The following is an 18,997-nucleotide window of genomic DNA, read 5'->3' as shown; positions in this document are numbered from 1 at the left end:
AGATAGATGAGGAGGCTAACATCAACAAGGTGTCTCTGTTCTAGATAGATGAGGAGGCTAACATCAACAAGGTGTCTCTGTTCTAGATAGATGAGGAGGCTAACATCAACAAGGTGTCTCTGTTCTAGATAGATGAGGAGGCTAACATCAACAAGGTGTCTCTGTTCTAGATAGATGAGGAGGCTAACATCAACAAGGTGTCTCTGTTCTAGATAGATGAGGAGGCTAACATCAACAAGGTGTCTCTGTTCTAGATAGATGAGGAGGCTAACATCAACAAGGTGTCTCTCTGTTCTAGATAGATGAGGAGGCTAACATCAACAAGGTGTCTCTGTTCTAGATAGATGAGGAGGCTAACATCAACAAGGTTTCTCTCTGTTCTAGATAGATGAGGAGGCTAACATCAACAAGGTGTCTCTGTTCTAGATAGATGAGGAGGCTAACATCAACAAGGTGTCTCTCTGTTCTAGATAGATGAGGAGGCTAACATCAACAAGGTGTCTCTGTTCTAGATAGATGAGGAGGCTAACATCAACAAGGTTTCTCTCTGTTCTAGATAGATGAGGAGGCTAACATCAACAAGGTGTCTCTGTTCTAGATAGATGAGGAGGCTAACATCAACAAGGTGTCTCTCTGTTCTAGATAGATGAGGAGGCTAACATCAACAAGGTGTCTCTGTTCTAGATAGATGAGGAGGCTAACATCAACAAGGTGTCTCTGTTCTAGATAGATGAGGAGGCTAACATCAACAAGGTGTCTCTGTTCTAGATAGATGAGGAGGCTAACATCAACAAGGTGTCTCTGTTCTAGATAGATGAGGAGGCTAACATCAACAAGGTGTCTCTGTTCTAGATAGATGAGGAGGCTAACATCAACAAGGTGTCTCTGTTCTAGATAGATGAGGAGGCTAACATCAACAAGGTGTCTCTGTTCTAGATAGATGAGGAGGCTAACATCAACAAGGTGTCTCTGTTCTAGATAGATGAGGAGGCTAACATCAACAAGGTGTCTCTGTTCTAGATCGATGAGGAAGCTAAAATCAACAAGGTGTCTCTCTGTTCTAGATAGATGAGGAGGCTAACATCAACAAGGTGCCTCTGTTCTAGATAGATGAGGAGGCTAACATCAACAAGGTGTCTCTGTTCTAGATAGATGAGGAGGCTAACATCAACAAGGTGCCTCTGTTCTAGATAGATGAGGAGGCTAACATCAACAAGGTGTCTCTGTTCTAGATAGATGAGGAGGCTAACATCAACAAGGTGTCTCTGTTCTAGATAGATGAGGAGGCTAACATCAACAAGGTGCCTCTGTTCTAGATAGATGAGGAGGCTAACATCAACAAGGTGTCTCTGTTCTAGATAGATGAGGAGGCTAACATCAACAAGGTGTCTCTCTGTTCTAGATAGATGAGGAGGCAAACATCAACAAGGTGTCTCTGTTCTAGATAGATGAGGAGGCTAACATCAACAAGGTGTCTCTCTGTTCTAGATAGATGAGGAGGCTAACATCAACAAGGTGTCTCTCTGTTCTAGATAGATGAGGAGGCTAACATCAACAAGGTGTCTCTGTTCTAGATAGATGAGGAGGCTAACATCAACAAGGTGTCTCTGTTCTAGATAGATGAGGAGGCTAACATCAACAAGGTTTCTCTCTGTTCTAGATAGATGAGGAGGCTAACATCAACAAGGTGTCTCTGTTCTAGATAGATGAGGAGGCTAACATCAACAAGGTGTCTCTCTGTTCTAGATAGATGAGGAGGCTAACATCAACAAGGTGTCTCTGTTCTAGATAGATGAGGAGGCTAACATCAACAAGGTGTCTCTGTTCTAGATAGATGAGGAGGCTAACATCAACAAGGTGTCTCTGTTCTAGATAGATGAGGAGGCTAACATCAACAAGGTGTCTCTGTTCTAGATAGATGAGGAGGCTAACATCAACAAGGTGTCTCTGTTCTAGATAGATGAGGAGGCTAACATCAACAAGGTGTCTCTCTGTTCTAGATAGATGAGGAGGCTAACATCAACAAGGTGTCTCTCTGTTCTAGATAGATGAGGAGGCTAACATCAACAAGGTGTCTCTGTTCTAGATAGATGAGGAGGCTAACATCAACAAGGTGTCTCTGTTCTAGATAGATGAGGAGGCTAACATCAACAAGGTGTCTCTGTTCTAGATAGATGAGGAGGCTAACATCAACAAGGTGTCTCTGTTCTAGATAGATGAGGAGGCTAACATCAACAAGGTGTCTCTGTTCTAGATAGATGAGGAGGCTAACATCAACAAGGTGTCTCTCTGTTCTAGATAGATGAGGAGGCTAACATCAACAAGGTGTCTCTCTGTTCTAGATAGATGAGGAGGCTAACATCAACAAGGTGTCTCTCTGTTCTAGATAGATGAGGAGGCTAACATCAACAAGGTGCCTCTGTTCTAGATAGATGAGGAGGCTAACATCAACAAGGTGTCTCTCTGTTCTAGATAGATGAGGAGGCTAACATCAACAAGGTGTCTCTCTGTTCTAGATAGATGAGGAGGCTAACATCAACAAGGTGTCTCTCTGTTCTAGATAGATGAGGAGGCTAACATCAACAAGGTGTCTCTCTGTTCTAGATAGATGAGGAGGCTAACATCAACAAGGTGCCTCTGTTCTAGATAGATGAGGAGGCTAACATCAACAAGGTGTCTCTCTGTTCTAGATAGATGAGGAGGCTAACATCAACAAGGTGTCTCTGTTCTAGATAGATGAGGAGGCTAACATCAACAAGGTGTCTCTGTTCTAGATAGATGAGGAGGCTAACATCAACAAGGTGTCTCTCTGTTCTAGATAGATGAGGAGGCTAACATCAACAAGGTGTCTCTGTTCTAGATAGATGAGGAGGCTAACATCAACAAGGTGTCTCTGTTCTAGATAGATGAGGAGGCTAACATCAACAAGGTGTCTCTCTGCTCTAGATAGATGAGGAGGCTAACATCAACAAGGTGTCTCTCTGTTCTAGATAGATGAGGAGGCTAACATCAACAAGGTGTCTCTCTGTTCTAGATAGATGAGGAGGCTAACATCAACAAGGTGTCTCTGTTCTAGATAGATGAGGAAGCTAAAATCAACAAGGTGTCTCTCTGTTCTAGATAGATGAGGAGGCTAACATCAACAAGGTGTCTCTCTGTTCTAGATAGATGAGGAGGCTAACATCAACAAGGTGTCTCTGTTTTAGATAGATGAGGAGGCTAACATCAACAAGGTGTCTCTGTTCTAGATAGATGAGGAAGCTAAAATCAACAAGGTGTCTCTGTTCTAGATAGATGAGGAAGCTAAAATCAACCAGGTGTCTCTCTGTTCTAGATAGATGAGGAGGCTAACATCAACAAGGTGGAAGAGTATGTTGAGCTGCTGTATGAAGGTATGGAGGAGAAGGTGAAAGGAGCTACACTCATCCTACACCTGGCCAGGAACCCTGATAATCTGGAGGAACTACTGCAGAATGGTAAGGAGAGGGGAGAGACGGAGAAGGGAGAGGGGAGAGGGGAGAGGGGAGAGACGGAGAGGGGAGAGGGGAGAGGGGAGAGGGGAGAAGGAGAGGGGAGAGACGGAGAGGGGAGAGACGGAGAGGGGAGAGGGGAGAGATGGAGAGGGGAGAGACGGAGAAGGAGAGGGGAGAGATGGAGAAGGAGAGGGGAGAGGCAGAGAGGGGAGAGACGGAGAAGGAGAGGGGAGAGACAGAGAAGGAGAGGGGAGAGACAGAGAAGGAGAGGGGAGAGACGGAGAAGGAGAGGGGAGAGACGGAGAAGGAGAGGGGAGAGGGGAGAGACGGAGAGGGGAGAGAGGAGAGGGGAGAGATGGAGAGGGGAGAGACGGAGAAGGAGAGGGGAGAGACAGAGAAGGAGAGGGGAGAGAAGGAGAGGGGAGAGGGGAGAGACGGAGAAGGAGAGGGGAGAGACGGAGAGGGGAGAGAGGAGAGACGGAGAGGGGAGAGACGGAGAGGGGAGAGACGGAGAAGGAGAGGGGAGAGATGCAGAAGGAGAGGGGAGAGGCAGAGAGGGGAGAGACGGAGAAGGAGAGGGGAGAGACAGAGAAGGAGAGGGGAGAGACGGAGAGGGGAGAGACGTAGAGGGGAGAGACGGAGAGGGGAGGAGAGATGGAGAGGGGAGAGGGGAGAGATGGAGAAGGAGAGGGGAGAGGGGAGAGGGGAGAGATGGAGAAGGAGAGGGAAGAGGGGAGATATGGAGAGGGGAGAGGGGAGAGATGGAGAAGGAGAGGGGAGAGATGGAGAAGGAGAGGGGAGAGGGGAGAAGGAGAGGGGAGAGACGGAGAAGGAGAGGGGAGAGACGGAGAGGGGAGAGGGGAGAGACGGAGACGGAGAGGGGAGAGACGGAGAAGGGAGAGGGGAGAGAAGGAGAGGGGAGAGATGGAGAAGGAGAGGGGAGAGGGGAGAAGGAGAGGGGAGAGACAGAGAAGGAGAGGGGAGAGGGGAGAGACGGAGAAGGAGAGGGGAGAGACGGAGAAGGAGAGGGGAGAGGGGAGAGAAGGAGAGGGGAGAGGGGAGAGACGGAGAGGGGAGAGACGGAGAGGAGAGAGACGGAGAGGGGAGAGGGGAGAGACGGAGAAGGAGAGGTGAGAGGGGAGAGATGGAGAAGGAGAGGGGAGAGACGGAGAGGGGAGAGATGGAGAAGGAGAGGGGAGAGACGGAGAAGGAGAGGGGAGAGCCGGAGAAGGAGAGGGGAGAGATGGAGAGGGGAGAGACGGAGAGGGGAGAGATGGAGAGGGGAGAGATGGAGAAGGAGAGGGGAGAGACGGAGAGGGGAGAGATGGAGAAGGAGAGGGGAGAGACGGAGAGGGGAGAGATGGAGAAGGAGAGGGGAGAGACGGAGAGGGGAGAGATGGAGAAGGAGAGGGGAGAGACGGAGAGGGGAGAGATGGAGAAGGAGAGGGGAGAGACGGAGAAGGAGAGGGGAGAGGGGAGAGACGGAGAAGGAGAGGGGAGAGACGGAGAGGGGAGAGACGGAGAAGGAGAGGGGAGAGACGGAGAAGGAGAGGGGAGAGGGGAGAAGGGAGAGGGGAGAAGGAGAGGGGAGAGGGGAGAGACGGAGAAGGAGAGGGGAGAGACGGAGAGGGGAGAGACGGAGAAGGAGAGGGGAGAGGGGAGAGACGGAGAAGGAGAGGTGAGAGGGGAGAGGGGAGAGATGGAGAGGGGAGAGATGGAGAAGGAGAGGGGAGAGGGGAGAGATGGAGAAGGAGAGGGGAGAGGGGAGAAGGAGAGGGGAGAGACGGAGAAGGAGAGGGGAGAGATGGAGAGGGGAGAGGGGAGAGACGGAGAAGGAGAGGGGAGAGGGGAGAGATGGAGAAGGAGAGGGGAGAGACGGAGAAGGAGAGGGGAGAGACGGAGAGGGGAGAGACGGAGAGGGGAGAGACGGAGAAGGAGAGGGGAGAGACGGAGAAGGAGAGGGGAGAGGGGAGAAGGGAGAGGGGAGAAGGAGAGGGGAGAGGGGAGAGACGGAGAAGGAGAGGGGAGAGACGGAGAAGGAGAGGGGAGAGACGGAGAAGGAGAGGGGAGAGGGGAGAGAAGGAGAGGGGAGAGGGGAGAGATGGAGAGGGGAGAGGGGAGAGATGGAGAAGGAGAGGGGAGAGATGGAGAAGGAGAGGGGAGAGGGGAGAAGGAGAGGGGAGAGACGGAGAAGGAGAGGGGAGAGATGGAGAGGGGAGAGGGGAGAGATGGAGAAGGAGAGGGGAGAGACGGAGAAGGAGAGGGGAGAGATGGAGAAGGGAGAGGGGAGAGGGGAGAGATGGAGAAGGAGAGGGGAGAGACGGAGAAGGAGAGGGGAGAGACGGAGAAGGAGAGGGGAGAGGGGAGAGATGGAGAAGGAGAAGGGAGAGAAGGAGAAGAGAGAGGGGAGAAGGAGAGGGGAGAGACGGAGAGGGGAGATACGGAGAAGGAGAGGGGAGAGGGGAGAGACGGAGAGGGGAGAGGGGAGAAGGAGAGGGGAGAGGGGAGAGATGGAGAGGGGAGAGACGGAGAAGGAGAGGGGAGAGACAGAGAAGGAGAGGGGAGAGGGGAGAGACGGAGAAGGAGAGGGGAGAGACGGAGAGGGGAGAGAGGAGAGGGGAGAGATGGAGAGGGGAGAGACGGAGAAGGAGAGGGGAGAGACGGAGAAGGAGAGGGGAGAGACGGAGAAGGAGAGGGGAGAGGGGAGAGACGGAGAGGGGAGAGAGGAGAGGGGAGAGACGGAGAGGGGAGAGACGGAGAAGGAGAGGAGAGACGGAGAAGGAGAGGGGAGAGATGGAGAAGGAGAGGGGAGAGACGGAGAAGGAGAGGGGAGAGACAGAGAAGGAGAGGGGAGAGACGGAGAAGGAGAGGGGAGAGACGGAGAGGGGAGAGGGGAGAGACGGAGAGATGGAGAGGGGAGAGACGGAGAGGGGAGAGATGGAGAAGGAGAGGGGAGAGGGGAGAGATGGAGAGGGGAGAGGGGAGAGATGGAGAAGGAGAGGGGAGAGGGGAGATATGGAGAGGGGAGAGATGGAGAAGGAGAGGGGAGAGGGGAGAGATGGAGAAGGAGAGGGGAGAAGGAGAGGGGAGAGACGGAGAAGGAGAGGGGAGAGACGGAGAGGGGAGAGACGGAGAAGGAGAGGGGAGAGGGGAGAGACGGAGAAGGAGAGGGGAGAGACGGAGAAGGAGAGGGGAGAGATGGAGAGGGGAGAGATGGAGAAGGAGAGGGGAGAGACGGAGAGGGGAGAGATGGAGAGGGGAGAGATGGAGAAGGAGAGGGGAGAGGGGAGAAGGAGAGGAGAGAGACGGAGAAGGAGAGGGGAGAGACGGAGAAGGAGAGGGGAGAGGGGAGAGACGGAGAAGGAGAGGGGAGAGGGGAGAGACGGAGAAGGAGAGGGGAGAGACGGAGAAGGAGAGGGGAGAGACGGAGAAGGAGAGGGGAGAGACGGAGAAGGAGAGGGGAGAGACGGAGAAGGAGAGGGGAGAGGGGAGAGACGAAGAGGAGAGAGACGGAGAGGGAGAGGGGAGAGACGGAGAAGGAGAGGGGAGAGACGGAGAAGGAGAGGGGAGAGGGGAGAGACGGAGAAGGAGAGGGGAGAGACGGAGAGGGGAGAGACGGAGAAGGAGAGGGGAGAGATGGAGAAGGAGAGGCGAGAGATGGAGAGGGGAGAGACGGAGAAGGAGAGGGGAGAGACGGAGAAGGAGAGGGGAGAGATGGAGAGGGGAGAGACGGAGAGGGGAGAGATGGAGAAGGAGAGGGGAGAGACGGAGAAGGAGAGGGGAGAGACGGAGAAGGAGAGGGGAGAGACGGAGAAAGAGAGGGGAGAGGGGAGAGACGGAGAAGGAGAGGGGAGAGGGGAGAGATGGAGAGGGGAGAGGGGAGAGATGGAGAAGGAGAGGGGAGAGGGGAGAGATGGAGAAGGAGAGGGGAGAGGGGAGAAGGAGAGGGGAGAGATGGAGAAGGAGAGGGGAGAGACGGAGAGGGGAGAGATGGAGAAGGAGAGGGGAGAGACGGAGAGATGGAGAAGGAGAGGGGAGAAGGGAGAGATGGAGAAGGAGAGGGGAGAGGGGAGAGACGGAGAGGGGAGAGATGGAGAAAGAGAGGGGAGAGACGGAGAGATGGAGAAGGAGAGGGGAGAGACGGAGAGGGGAGAGACGGAGAAGGAGAGGGGAGAGACGGAGAAGGAGAGGGGAGAGATGGAGAGGGGAGAGGGGAGAGATGGAGAAGGAGAGGGGAGAGACGGAGAAGGAGAGGGGAGAGGGGAGAGACGGAGAAGGAGAGGGGAGAGGGGAGAGATGGAGAGGGGAGAGACGGAGAGGGGAGAGATGGAGAAGGAGAGGGGAGAGGGGAGAGATGGAGAAGGAGAGGGGAGAGGGGAGAAGGGAGAAGGGAGAGGGGAGAAGGAGACGGAGAGGGGAGAGACGGAGAAGGAGAGGGGAGAGGGGAGAGACGGAGAAGGAGAGGGGAGAGGGGAGAGGGGAGAGATGGACAGGGGAGAGGGGAGAGATGGAGAAGGAGAGGGGAGAGACGGAGAAGGAGAGGGGAGAGACGGAGAAGGAGAGGGGAGAGATGGAGAGGGGAGAGATGGAGAGCGGAGAGACGGAGAAGGAGAGGGGAGAGACGGAGAAGGAGAGGGGAGAGGGGAGAGACGGAGAAGGAGAGGGGAGAGGGGAGAGATGGAGAAGGAGAGGGGAGAGACGGAGAAGGAGAGGGGAGAGACGGAGAGGGGAGAGATGGAGAGGGGAGAGACGGAGAAGGAGAGGGGAGAGACGGAGAAGGAGAGGGGAGAGGGGAGAGACGGAGAAGGAGAGGGGAGAGACGGAGAAGGAGAGGGGAGAGGGGAGAAGGGAGAGGGGAGAAGGGAGAGGGGAGAGGGGAGAGACGGAGAAGGAGAGGGGAGAAGGGAGAGGGGAGAAGGGAGAGGGGAGAGGGGAGAGAAGGAGAGGGGAGAGGGGAGAGACGGAGAAGGAGAGGGGAGAGGGGAGAAGGAGAGGGGAGAGATGGAGAGGGGAGAGACGGAGAGGGGAGAGATGGAGAGGGTTTGCAGTATATGCATATTAAACCAGCAGGACAGTGGCCCTGCTCTTGTCCGTATGTCTAATGTTCTGTGTGTCTGTGTGTGTGTCTCTGTCTGTCCTGTAGAAACGGCTCTAGGAGCCCTGGCCAGAGTGCTGCGGGAGGACTGGAAGCAGAGTGTTGAGCTTGCCACCACCATCATCTATGTCTTCTTCTGCTTTTCCAGGTAAATAATAGAGGTGGGGAGAAGGGAGGGACAGCATTGGGACAAACATCATTTTCCTGTTGACTCATCACCCTCCGGTTGCTAGCTCACCTTTCTAACTGCTAGGCTATAGGACAGCTTTACTCAGAAGGCCTTTCGCTTTTCTGTTGTTACATTCAGTGGTAGTGGAGTGTAAATGCTACATCTCTATTCAGGCTTATAGAATGCTGCCAACTGCTGTTAATCTCATTCAAATGTATTATATCCAATCACAGGGCAGTCTGAGATATGGCTTTTTCTTTGCAACTCTGCCTAGAGGGTCAGCATCCCGGAGTCGCCTTCATTTCTCAGAACAAGAATAGACTGACGAGTTTCAGAAGAAAGTTATTTGTTTCTGGCCGATTTGAGCCTGTAATCGAACCCACAATTGCTGATGCTCCAGATACTCAACTAGTCTGAAGAAGGCCAGTTTTATTGCTTCTTTAATCAGCACAACAGTTTTTAGCTGTGCTAACTTAATTGCAAAAGGGTTTTCTAATGATCAATTAGCCTTTTTAAATGATAAAGTTGGATTAGCAAACACAGCGTGCCATTGGAGCACAGGACTGATGGTTGCTGATAATGGGCCTCTGTACGCCTATGTAGATATTCCATAAAAAATCTGCAGTTTCCAGCTACAATAGCCATTTACAACATTAACAATGTCTACATGTATTTCCGATCAATTTGATGTTATTTTAATGGACAAACAAATTGCTTTTCTTTCGAAAACAAGGACATTTCTAAGTGACCCCAAACCTTTGAACTGTAGTGTGTGTGCTCTAATTTAGGTGACCTCCTTCCCCATCTTCATTTCTAGGCAGGAAGTGAAGTGATGTGGGTAATAAACTGTTCCTTCTCCCTTAACGTGACCTGACCTGACCTCGGCCCTCCATTCCTCACTAATCCACATCTCTCCACCCGTATCAGTGACCGCAACCTTTCCTTTACTCAGTACATTCCCAGCTTAATTACCTCCACCAAATACATTCCTCCTACAGATAATTTTTTACATTGTTTCCAAACTGATATGCCAAAATAACATGAAAAAGAACAGGTGTGTCTGTGGGTCTCTGAATGACAGGTCACCAACAGGTTGTCATTTGGGTAACCTTAGGGAGACCCCATGGGGCGGCGCACAGTTGGCCCAGCGTCGTCCAGGGTAGGGGAGGGAACGGCCGGCAGGGATGTAGCTCAGTTGGTAGAGCATGGCGTTTGCAACGCCAGGGTTGTGGGTTCGATTCCCACGGGGGGCCAGTATGGAAAAAAAAAAAAAAGTATGTATGCACTCACTAACTGTAAGTCGCTCTGGATAATTAGTGTTCCTTCAGTATATTGTCCCTTGTTCTGACCCCAGTTTCTCCCAGATCCATGGTCTACAGTTTACTTATCCTATAGTATATTTAGTCTAGTATGTCAGTATTAATACTTCAACCCTAATCCTTCTATCTCCATATAGTTTCTCCCAGTTCCATGGGCTGGTGACCCACTATAAGATCGGAGCTCTGTGTATGAATGTCATCGAACACGAACTGAAGAGATACGACCTCTGGCAGGACGAACTGCAGAAGAAGACCAAGACATATATCCTTCACTTCAGGGTCAGGGTCGGGGTCTGGGTCGGGGTCTGGGTCGGGGTCGGGGTCAGGGTCAGGGTCGGGGTCGGGGTCGGGGTCGGGGTCAGGGCCTGGGTCTGGGTCTGGGTAAGGGTCAGGTCAGGGTCTGGGTCTGGGTCGGGGTCAGGGTCTGGGTCTGGGTAAGGGTCAGGTCGGGGTCTGGGTCGGGGTCTGGGTCGGGGTCAGGGTCTGGGTCTGGGTCTGGGTAAGGGTCAGGTCGGGGTCAGGGTCAGGGTCTGGGTCTGGGTCTGGGTCGGGGTAGGGGTCAGGGTCAGGGTCTGGGTCGGGGTCTGGGTCGGGGTCAGGGTCAGGGTTAGGAGACGTATATCCTTTAATGCAGGGCTGTTAAATGTTGGTCCCCTGGTCATTAATTCCACTCACCTGGTGTCCCTGGTCTGAATCAGTCCCTGATTAGAAGGAGTGGATGAAAATCAGAAGTGTTTTGGCCCTCCAGGACTGACATTGAACACCCGTGCAGTGTTTTGGCCCTTCAGGACTGACATTGAACACCCCTGCAGTGTTTTGGCCCTTCAGGACTGACATTGAACACCCCTGCATGGTTTTCTAAGTGATGATAAATAACCGTTTGCTGTGGGAAATGAATGGATGCTGATCCCAGGGTGTGTCAGTTTTTCCATGTACCCCCTTTACTGTTGCTGTTTTGTCAATAATAAATAAATCAGTCAGTCAGTCAGAGCCCTTCCTTGACTGTAACTACGTGAAGACGACCCTGACAACCAGGCCTTGAGGAAGGAACATGAGAAGGCCTTTAAGAAGTACCAGGGACTACTGGTAAAACAGGAGCAGCTGCTGAGAGGTACCAGTCTAACCCCTAACCCCTGACCCCACAGTATATCCCTAACCCCTAACCCCACAGTATATCCCTAACCCCTAACCCCACAGTATATCCCTAACCCCTAACCCACAGTATATCCCTAACCCCTAACCCACAGTATAACCCTAACCCCTAACCCCTGACCCCACAGTATATCCCTAACCCCTAACCCACAGTATATCCCTAACCCCTAACCCCACAGTATATCCCTAACCCCTAACCCCTAACCCCACAGTATAACCCTAACCCCACAGTATATCCCTAACCCCTGACCCCACAGTATATCCCTAACCCCTGACCCCACAGTATATCCCTAACCCCTAACCCCACAGTATAACCCTAACCACACAGTATAACCCTAACCCCACAGTATATCCCTAACCCCTGACCCCACAGTATATCCCTAACCCCTGACCCCACAGTATATCCCTAACCCCTGACCCCACAGTATATCCCTAACCCCTGACCCCACAGTATATCCCTAACCCCTGACCCCACAGTATATCCCTAACCCCTGACCCCACAGTATATCCCTAACCCCTGACCCCACAGTATATCCCTAACCCCTAACCCCACAGTATATCCCTAACCCCACAGTATATCCCTAACCCCTGACCCCTGACCCCACAGTATATCCCTAACCCCTGACCCCACAGTATATCCCTAACCCCTGACCCCACAGTATATCCCTAACCCCTGACCCCACAGTATATCCCTAACCCCTGACCCCACAGTATATCCCTAACCCCTGACCCAACAGTATATCCCTAACCCCTAACCCCACAGTATATCCCTAACCCCTGACCCCTGACCCCACAGTATATCCCTAACCCCTGACCCCTGACCCCACAGTATATCCCTAACCCCTGACCCCACAGTATATCCCTAACCCCTGACCCCACAGTATATCCCTAACCCCTGACCCCACAGTATATCCCTAACCCCTGACCCCACAGTATATCCCTAACCCCTGACCCCACAGTATAACCCTGACCCCTAACCCCACAGTATAACCCTGACCCCTAACCCCACAGTATAACCCTGACCCCTAACCCCACAGTATAACCCTGACCCCTAACCCCACAGTATAACCCTAACCCCTAACCCCACAGTATAACCCTGACCCCTAACCCCACAGTATAACCCTAACCCCTAACCCCACAGTATAACCCTGACCCCTAACCCCACAGTATAACCCTGACCCCTGACCCCACAGTATATCCCTAACCCCTGACCCCACAGTATATCCCTAACCCCTGACCCCACAGTATATCCCTAACCCCTAACCCCACAGTATAACCCTAACCCCTGACCCCACAGTATATCCCTAACCCCTGACCCCACAGTATATCCCTAACCCCTGACCCCACAGTATATCCCTAACCCCTAACCCCTGACCCCACAGTATATCCCTAACCCCTAACCCCACAGTATAACCCTAACCCCTGACCCCACAGTATATCCCTAACCCCTGACCCCACAGTATAACCCCTAACCCCTGACCCCACAGTATATCCCTAACCCCTGACCCCACAGTATATCCCTAACCCCTGACCCCACAGTATATCCCTAACCCCTAACCCCACAGTATATCCCTAACCCCTAACCCCACAGTATATCCCTAACCCCTGACCCCACAGTATATCCCTAACCCCTGACCCCACAGTATATCCCTAACCCCTAACCCCACAGTATAACCCCTAACCCCTGACCCCACAGTATATCCCTAACCCCTGACCCCACAGTATAACCCTAACCCCACAGTATAACCCTAACCCCACAGTATATCCCTAACCCCTGACCCCACAGTATATCCCTAACCCCTAACCCCACAGTATAACCCCTAACCCCTAACCCCACAGTATATCCCTAACCCCTGACCCCACAGTATATCCCTAACCCCTAACCCCACAGTATATCCCTAACCCCTGACCCCACAGTATATCCCTAACCCCTGACCCCACAGTATAACCCTAACCCCTGACCCCACAGTATAACCCCTAACCCCTGACCCCACAGTATATCCCTAACCCCTGACCCCACAGTATAACCCCTAACCCCTGACCCCACAGTATATCCCTAACCCCTGACCCCACAGTATATCCCTAACCCCTAACCCCACAGTATATCCCTAACCCCTAACCCCACAGTATATCCCTAACCCCTGACCCCACAGTATATCCCTAACCCCTAACCCCTGACCCCACAGTATATCCCTAACCCCTAACCCCTAACCCCACAGTATAACCCCTAACCCCTGACCCCACAGTATATCCCTAACCCCTGACCCCACAGTATATCCCTAACCCCTAACCCCACAGTATATCCCTAACCCCTAACCCCACAGTATATCCCTAACCCCTGACCCCACAGTATATCCCTAACCCCTAACCCCTGACCCCACAGTATATCCCTAACCCCTAACCCCTAACCCCACAGTATAACCCCTAACCCCTGACCCCACAGTATATCCCTAACCCCTAACCCCACAGTATACCCCTAACCCCTAACCCCACAGTATATCCCTAACCCCTGACCCCACAGTATATCCCTAACCCCTGACCCCACAGTATATCCCTAACCCCTGACCCCACAGTATATCCCTAACCCCTAACCCCTGACCCCACAGTATATCCCTAACCCCTAACCCCTAACCCCACAGTATAACCCCTAACCCCTGACCCCACAGTATATCCCTAACCCCTGACCCCACAGTATATCCCTAACCCCTAACCCCACAGTATATCCCTAACCCCTAACCCCACAGTATATCCCTAACCCCTGACCCCACAGTATATCCCTAACCCCTAACCCCTGACCCCACAGTATATCCCTAACCCCTAACCCCTAACCCCACAGTATAACCCTAACCCCTGACCCCACAGTATATCCCTAACCCCTGACCCCACAGTATAACCCCTAACCCCTAACCCCTGACCCCACAGTATATCCCTAACCCCTGACCCCACAGTATATCCCTAACCCCTGACCCCACAGTATATCCCTAACCCCTAACCCCACAGTATATCCCTAACCCCTAACCCCACAGTATATCCCTAACCCCTGACCCCACAGTATATCCCTAACCCCTGACCCCACAGTATATCCCTAACCCCTAACCCCACAGTAAAACCCCTAACCCCTGACCCCACAGTATATCCCTAACCCCTGACCCCACAGTATAACCCTAACCCCACAGTATAACCCTAACCCCACAGTATATCCCTAACCCCTGACCCCACAGTATATCCCTAACCCCTAACCCCACAGTATAACCCCTAACCCCTAACCCCACAGTATATCCCTAACCCCTGACCCCACAGTATATCCCTAACCCCTAACCCCACAGTATATCCCTAACCCCTGACCCCACAGTATATCCCTAACCCCTGACCCCACAGTATAACCCTAACCCCTGACCCCACAGTATAACCCCTAACCCCTGACCCCACAGTATATCCCTAACCCCTGACCCCACAGTATAACCCCTAACCCCTGACCCCACAGTATATCCCTAACCCCTGACCCCACAGTATATCCCTAACCCCTAACCCCACAGTATATCCCTAACCCCTAACCCCACAGTATATCCCTAACCCCTGACCCCACAGTATATCCCTAACCCCTAACCCCTGACCCCACAGTATATCCCTAACCCCTAACCCCTAACCCCACAGTATAACCCCTAACCCCTGACCCCACAGTATATCCCTAACCCCTGACCCCACAGTATATCCCTAACCCCTAACCCCACAGTATATCCCTAACCCCTAACCCCACAGTATATCCCTAACCCCTGACCCCACAGTATATCCCTAACCCCTAACCCCTGACCCCACAGTATATCCCTAACCCCTAACCCCACAGTATAACCCCTAACCCCTGACCCCACAGTATATCCCTAACCCCTAACCCCACAGTATACCCCTAACCCCTAACCCCACAGTATATCCCTAACCCCTGACCCCACAGTATATCCCTAACCCCTGACCCCACAGTATAACCCTAACCCCTGACCCCACAGTATAACCCTAACCCCTAACCCCTGACCCCACAGTATATCCCTAACCCCTGACCCCACAGTATAACCCTAACCCCTAACCCCTGACCCCACAGTATATCCCTAACCCCTAACCCCTGACCCCACAGTATATCCCTAACCCCTAACCCCTGACCCCACAGTATAACCCCTAACCCCTGACCCCACAGTATATCCCTAACCCCTGACCCCACAGTATATCCCTAACCCCTAACCCCACAGTATAACCCTGACCCCTGACCCCACAGTATATCCCTAACCCCTAACCCCACAGTATATCCCTAACCCCTGACCCCACAGTATAACCCTAACCCCTGACCCCACAGTATATCCCTAACCCCTGACCCCACAGTATATCCCTAACCCCTAACCCCACAGTATATCCCTAACCCCACAGTATAACCCTAACCCCTGACCCCACAGTATATCCCTAACCCCTAACCCCACAGTATATCCCTAACCCCTGACCCCACAGTATATCCCTAACCCCTAACCCCACAGTATAACCCTAACCCCTAACCCCACAGTATATCCCTAACCCCTGACCCCTAACCCCACAGTATAACCCTAACCCCACAGTATAACCCTAACCCCTAACCCCTAACCCCACAGTATATCCCTAACCCCTAACCCCACAGTATAACCCTAACCCCTAACCCCACAGTATATCCCTAACCCCTGACCCCTAACCCCACAGTATATCCCTAACCCTGACCCCACAGTATATCCCTAACCCCTGACCCCACAGTATAACCCTAACCCCACAGTATATCCCTAACCCCTGACCCCACAGTATATCCCTAACCCCTAACCCCACAGTATATCCCTAACCCCTGACCCCACAGTATATCCCTAACCCCTGACCCCACAGTATATCCCTAACCCCTAACCCCACAGTATAACCCTAACCGCTAACCCCACAGTATATCCCTAACCCCTGACCCCACAGTATATCCCTAACCCCTGACCCCACAGTATATCCCTAACCCCTAACCCCTGACCCCACAGTATATCCCTAACCCCTAACCCCACAGTATATCCCTAACCCCTGACCCCACAGTATATCCCTAACCCCTAACCCCACAGTATATCCCTAACCCCTAACCCCACAGTATATCCCTAACCCCTAACCCCTGACCCCACAGTATATCCCTAACCCCTAACCCCACAGTCTAACCCCTAACCCCACAGTATAACCCTAACCCCTAACCCCACAGTATAACCCCTAACCCCTAACCCCACAGTATAACCCTAACCCCTAACCCCACAGTATAACCCCTAACCCCACAGTATAACCCCTGACCCCTAACCCCACAGTATAACCCCTAACCCCACAGTATAACCCTAACCCCTAACCCCACAGTATAACCCCTAACCCCACAGTATAACCCCTGACCCCTAACCCCACAGTATAACCCCTAACCCCACAGTATAACCCCTAACCCCACAGTCTAACCCTGACCCCTAATCCCACAGTCTATCCCTAACCCCACAGTATATCCCTAACCCCTAACCCCACAGTCTAACCCTAACCCCACAGTCTAACCCTAACCCCACAGTATAACCCTGACCCCTAACCCCACAGTATAACCCTGACCCCTAATCCCACAGTATAACCCTAACCCCACAGTATATCCCTAACCCCTAACCCCACAGGATACCCTTAACCCCACAGTATAACCCTAACCCACAGTATAACCCCTAACCCTTTAAGAAGAACCAGGGACCTCTGGTCAAACCGGAGCAGCTGCTCAGAGGTAACATTCATAGTTGTACCTGGCCTTCTACCCTTCTTCTGCCATGTTGCTCACAGCGATCTAGTTGTTAGCAGACCTTGTTTAGGCAGGATACTGGTCTACTTGAGCTCTGGACAGCTCTGGAAGATGGAATGGATTTGAAATAGAATCTCTGTCCTCCTACCCTGTGTAGCTGAATGGGCATTTAGAACTCCCTGTTCTCTAGTAGCTGTCCCTGTTGTTGAACCTGACTGAGATGATCCTCCTGTTCTCTAGTAGCTGTCCCTGTTGTTGAACCTGGCTGAGATGATCCTCCTGTTCTCTAGTAGCTGTCCCTGTTGTTGAACCTGGCTGAGATGATCCTCCTGTTCTCTAGTAGCTGTCCCTGTTGTTGAACCTGGCTGAGATGATCCTCCTGTTCTCTAGTTGCTCTGTCCCTGTTGTTGAACCTGGCTGAGATGATCCTCCTGTTCTCTAGTAGCTGTCCCTGTTGTTGAACCTGGCTGAGATGATCCTCCTGTTCTCTAGTAGCTGTCCCTGTTGTTGAACCTGGCTGAGATGATCCTCCTGTTCTCTAGTAGCTGTCCCTGTTGTTGAACCTGACTGAGATGATCCTCCTGTTCTCTAGTTGCTCTGTCCCTGTTGTTGAACCTGGCTGAGATGATCCTCCTGTTCTCTAGTTGCTCTGTCCCTGTTGTTGAACCTGGCTGAGATGATCCTCCTGTTCTCTAGTAGCTGTCCCTGTTGTTGAACCTGGCTGAGATGATCCTCCTGTTCTCTAGTAGCTGTCCCTGTTGTTGAACCTGGCTGAGATGATCCTCCTGTTCTCTAGTAGCTGTCCCTGTTGTTGAACCTGGCTGAGATGATCCTCCTGTTCTCTAGTTGCTCTGTCCCTGTTGTTGAACCTGGCTGAGATGATCCTCCTGTTCTCTAGTTGCTCTGTCCCTGTTGTTGAACCTGGCTGAGATGATCCTCCTGTTCTCTAGTTGCTCTGTCCCTGTTGTTGAACCTGGCTGAGATGATCCTCCTGTTCTCTAGTAGCTGTCCCTGTTGTTGAACCTGGCTGAGATGATCCTCCTGTTCTCTAGTAGCTGTCCCTGTTGTTGAACCTGGCTGAGATGATCCTCCTGTTCTCTAGTAGCTGTCCCTGTTGTTGAACCTGGCTGAGATGATCCTCCTGTTCTCTAGTAGCTGTCCCTGTTGTTGAACCTGGCTGAGATGATCCTCCTGTCCTCTAGTTGCTCTGTCCCTGTTGTTGAACCTGGCTGAGATGATCCTCCTGTTCTCTAGTAGCTGTCCCTGTTGTTGAACCTGGCTGAGATGATCCTCCTGTTCTCTAGTTGCTCTGTACCTGTTGTTGAACCTGGCTGAGATGATCCTCCTGTTCTCTAGTAGCTGTCCCTGTTGTTGAACCTGACTGAGATGATCCTCCTGTTCTCTAGTAGCTGTCCCTGTTGTTGAACCTGACTGAGATGATCCTCCTGTTCTCTAGTAGCTGTCCCTGTTGTTGAACCTGACTGAGATGATCCTCCTGTTCTCTAGTAGCTGTCCCTGTTGTTGAACCTGACTGAGATGATCCTCCTGTTCTCTAGTAGCTGTCCCTGTTGTTGAACCTGACTGAGATGATCCTCCTGTTCTCTAGTAGCTGTCCCTGTTGTTGAACCTGGCTGAGATGATCCTCCTGTTCTCTAGTAGCTGTCCCTGTTGTTGAACCTGGCTGAGATGATCCTCCTGTTCTCTAGTAGCTGTCCCTGTTGTTGAACCTGGCTGAGATGATCCTCCTGTTCTCTAGTTGCTCTGTCCCTGTTGTTGAACCTGGCTGAGATGATCCTCCTGTTCTCTAGTTGCTCTGTCCCTGTTGTTGAACCTGGCTGAGATGATCCTCCTGTTCTCTAGTTGCTCTGTCCCTGTTGTTGAACCTGACTGAGATGATCCTCCTGTTCTCTAGTAGCTGTCCCTGTTGTTGAACCTGGCTGAGATGATCCTCCTGTTCTCTAGTAGCTGTCCCTGTTGTTGAACCTGGCTGAGATGATCCTC

The 18,997-nt window shown here is 52.4% G+C and overlaps 1 protein-coding gene across 1 annotated transcript in view; it reads left to right on the top strand.

Annotated features, from left to right (window-relative positions):
- Positions 1–3,334: 3,334 nt before the first annotated feature.
- The window catches only part of LOC311121601 (kinesin-associated protein 3-like), a gene marked incomplete at its 5' end in the record, with an annotated part of 51,550 nt that continues 35,887 nt past the window's right edge, over positions 3,335–18,997 (top strand). The window contains 4 exons of the mRNA XM_084196065.1: positions 3,335–3,476; positions 8,617–8,716; positions 10,194–10,318; positions 11,069–11,167. Coding sequence (XP_084052191.1) covers positions 3,335–3,476; positions 8,617–8,716; positions 10,194–10,318; positions 11,069–11,167 — 466 coding nt within the window. The remainder of the gene's footprint in view (positions 3,477–8,616; positions 8,717–10,193; positions 10,319–11,068; positions 11,168–18,997) is intronic.

Source organism: Coregonus lavaretus, assembly GCF_964263955.1.
Source record: "Coregonus lavaretus genome assembly, contig: HAP1_SCAFFOLD_2946, whole genome shotgun sequence".
Classification (NCBI taxonomy): domain Eukaryota; kingdom Metazoa; phylum Chordata; class Actinopteri; order Salmoniformes; family Salmonidae; genus Coregonus; species Coregonus lavaretus.
Note: the sequence above shows the minus strand (reverse complement) of the source record. Positions and strands in the feature narration are given on the sequence as shown.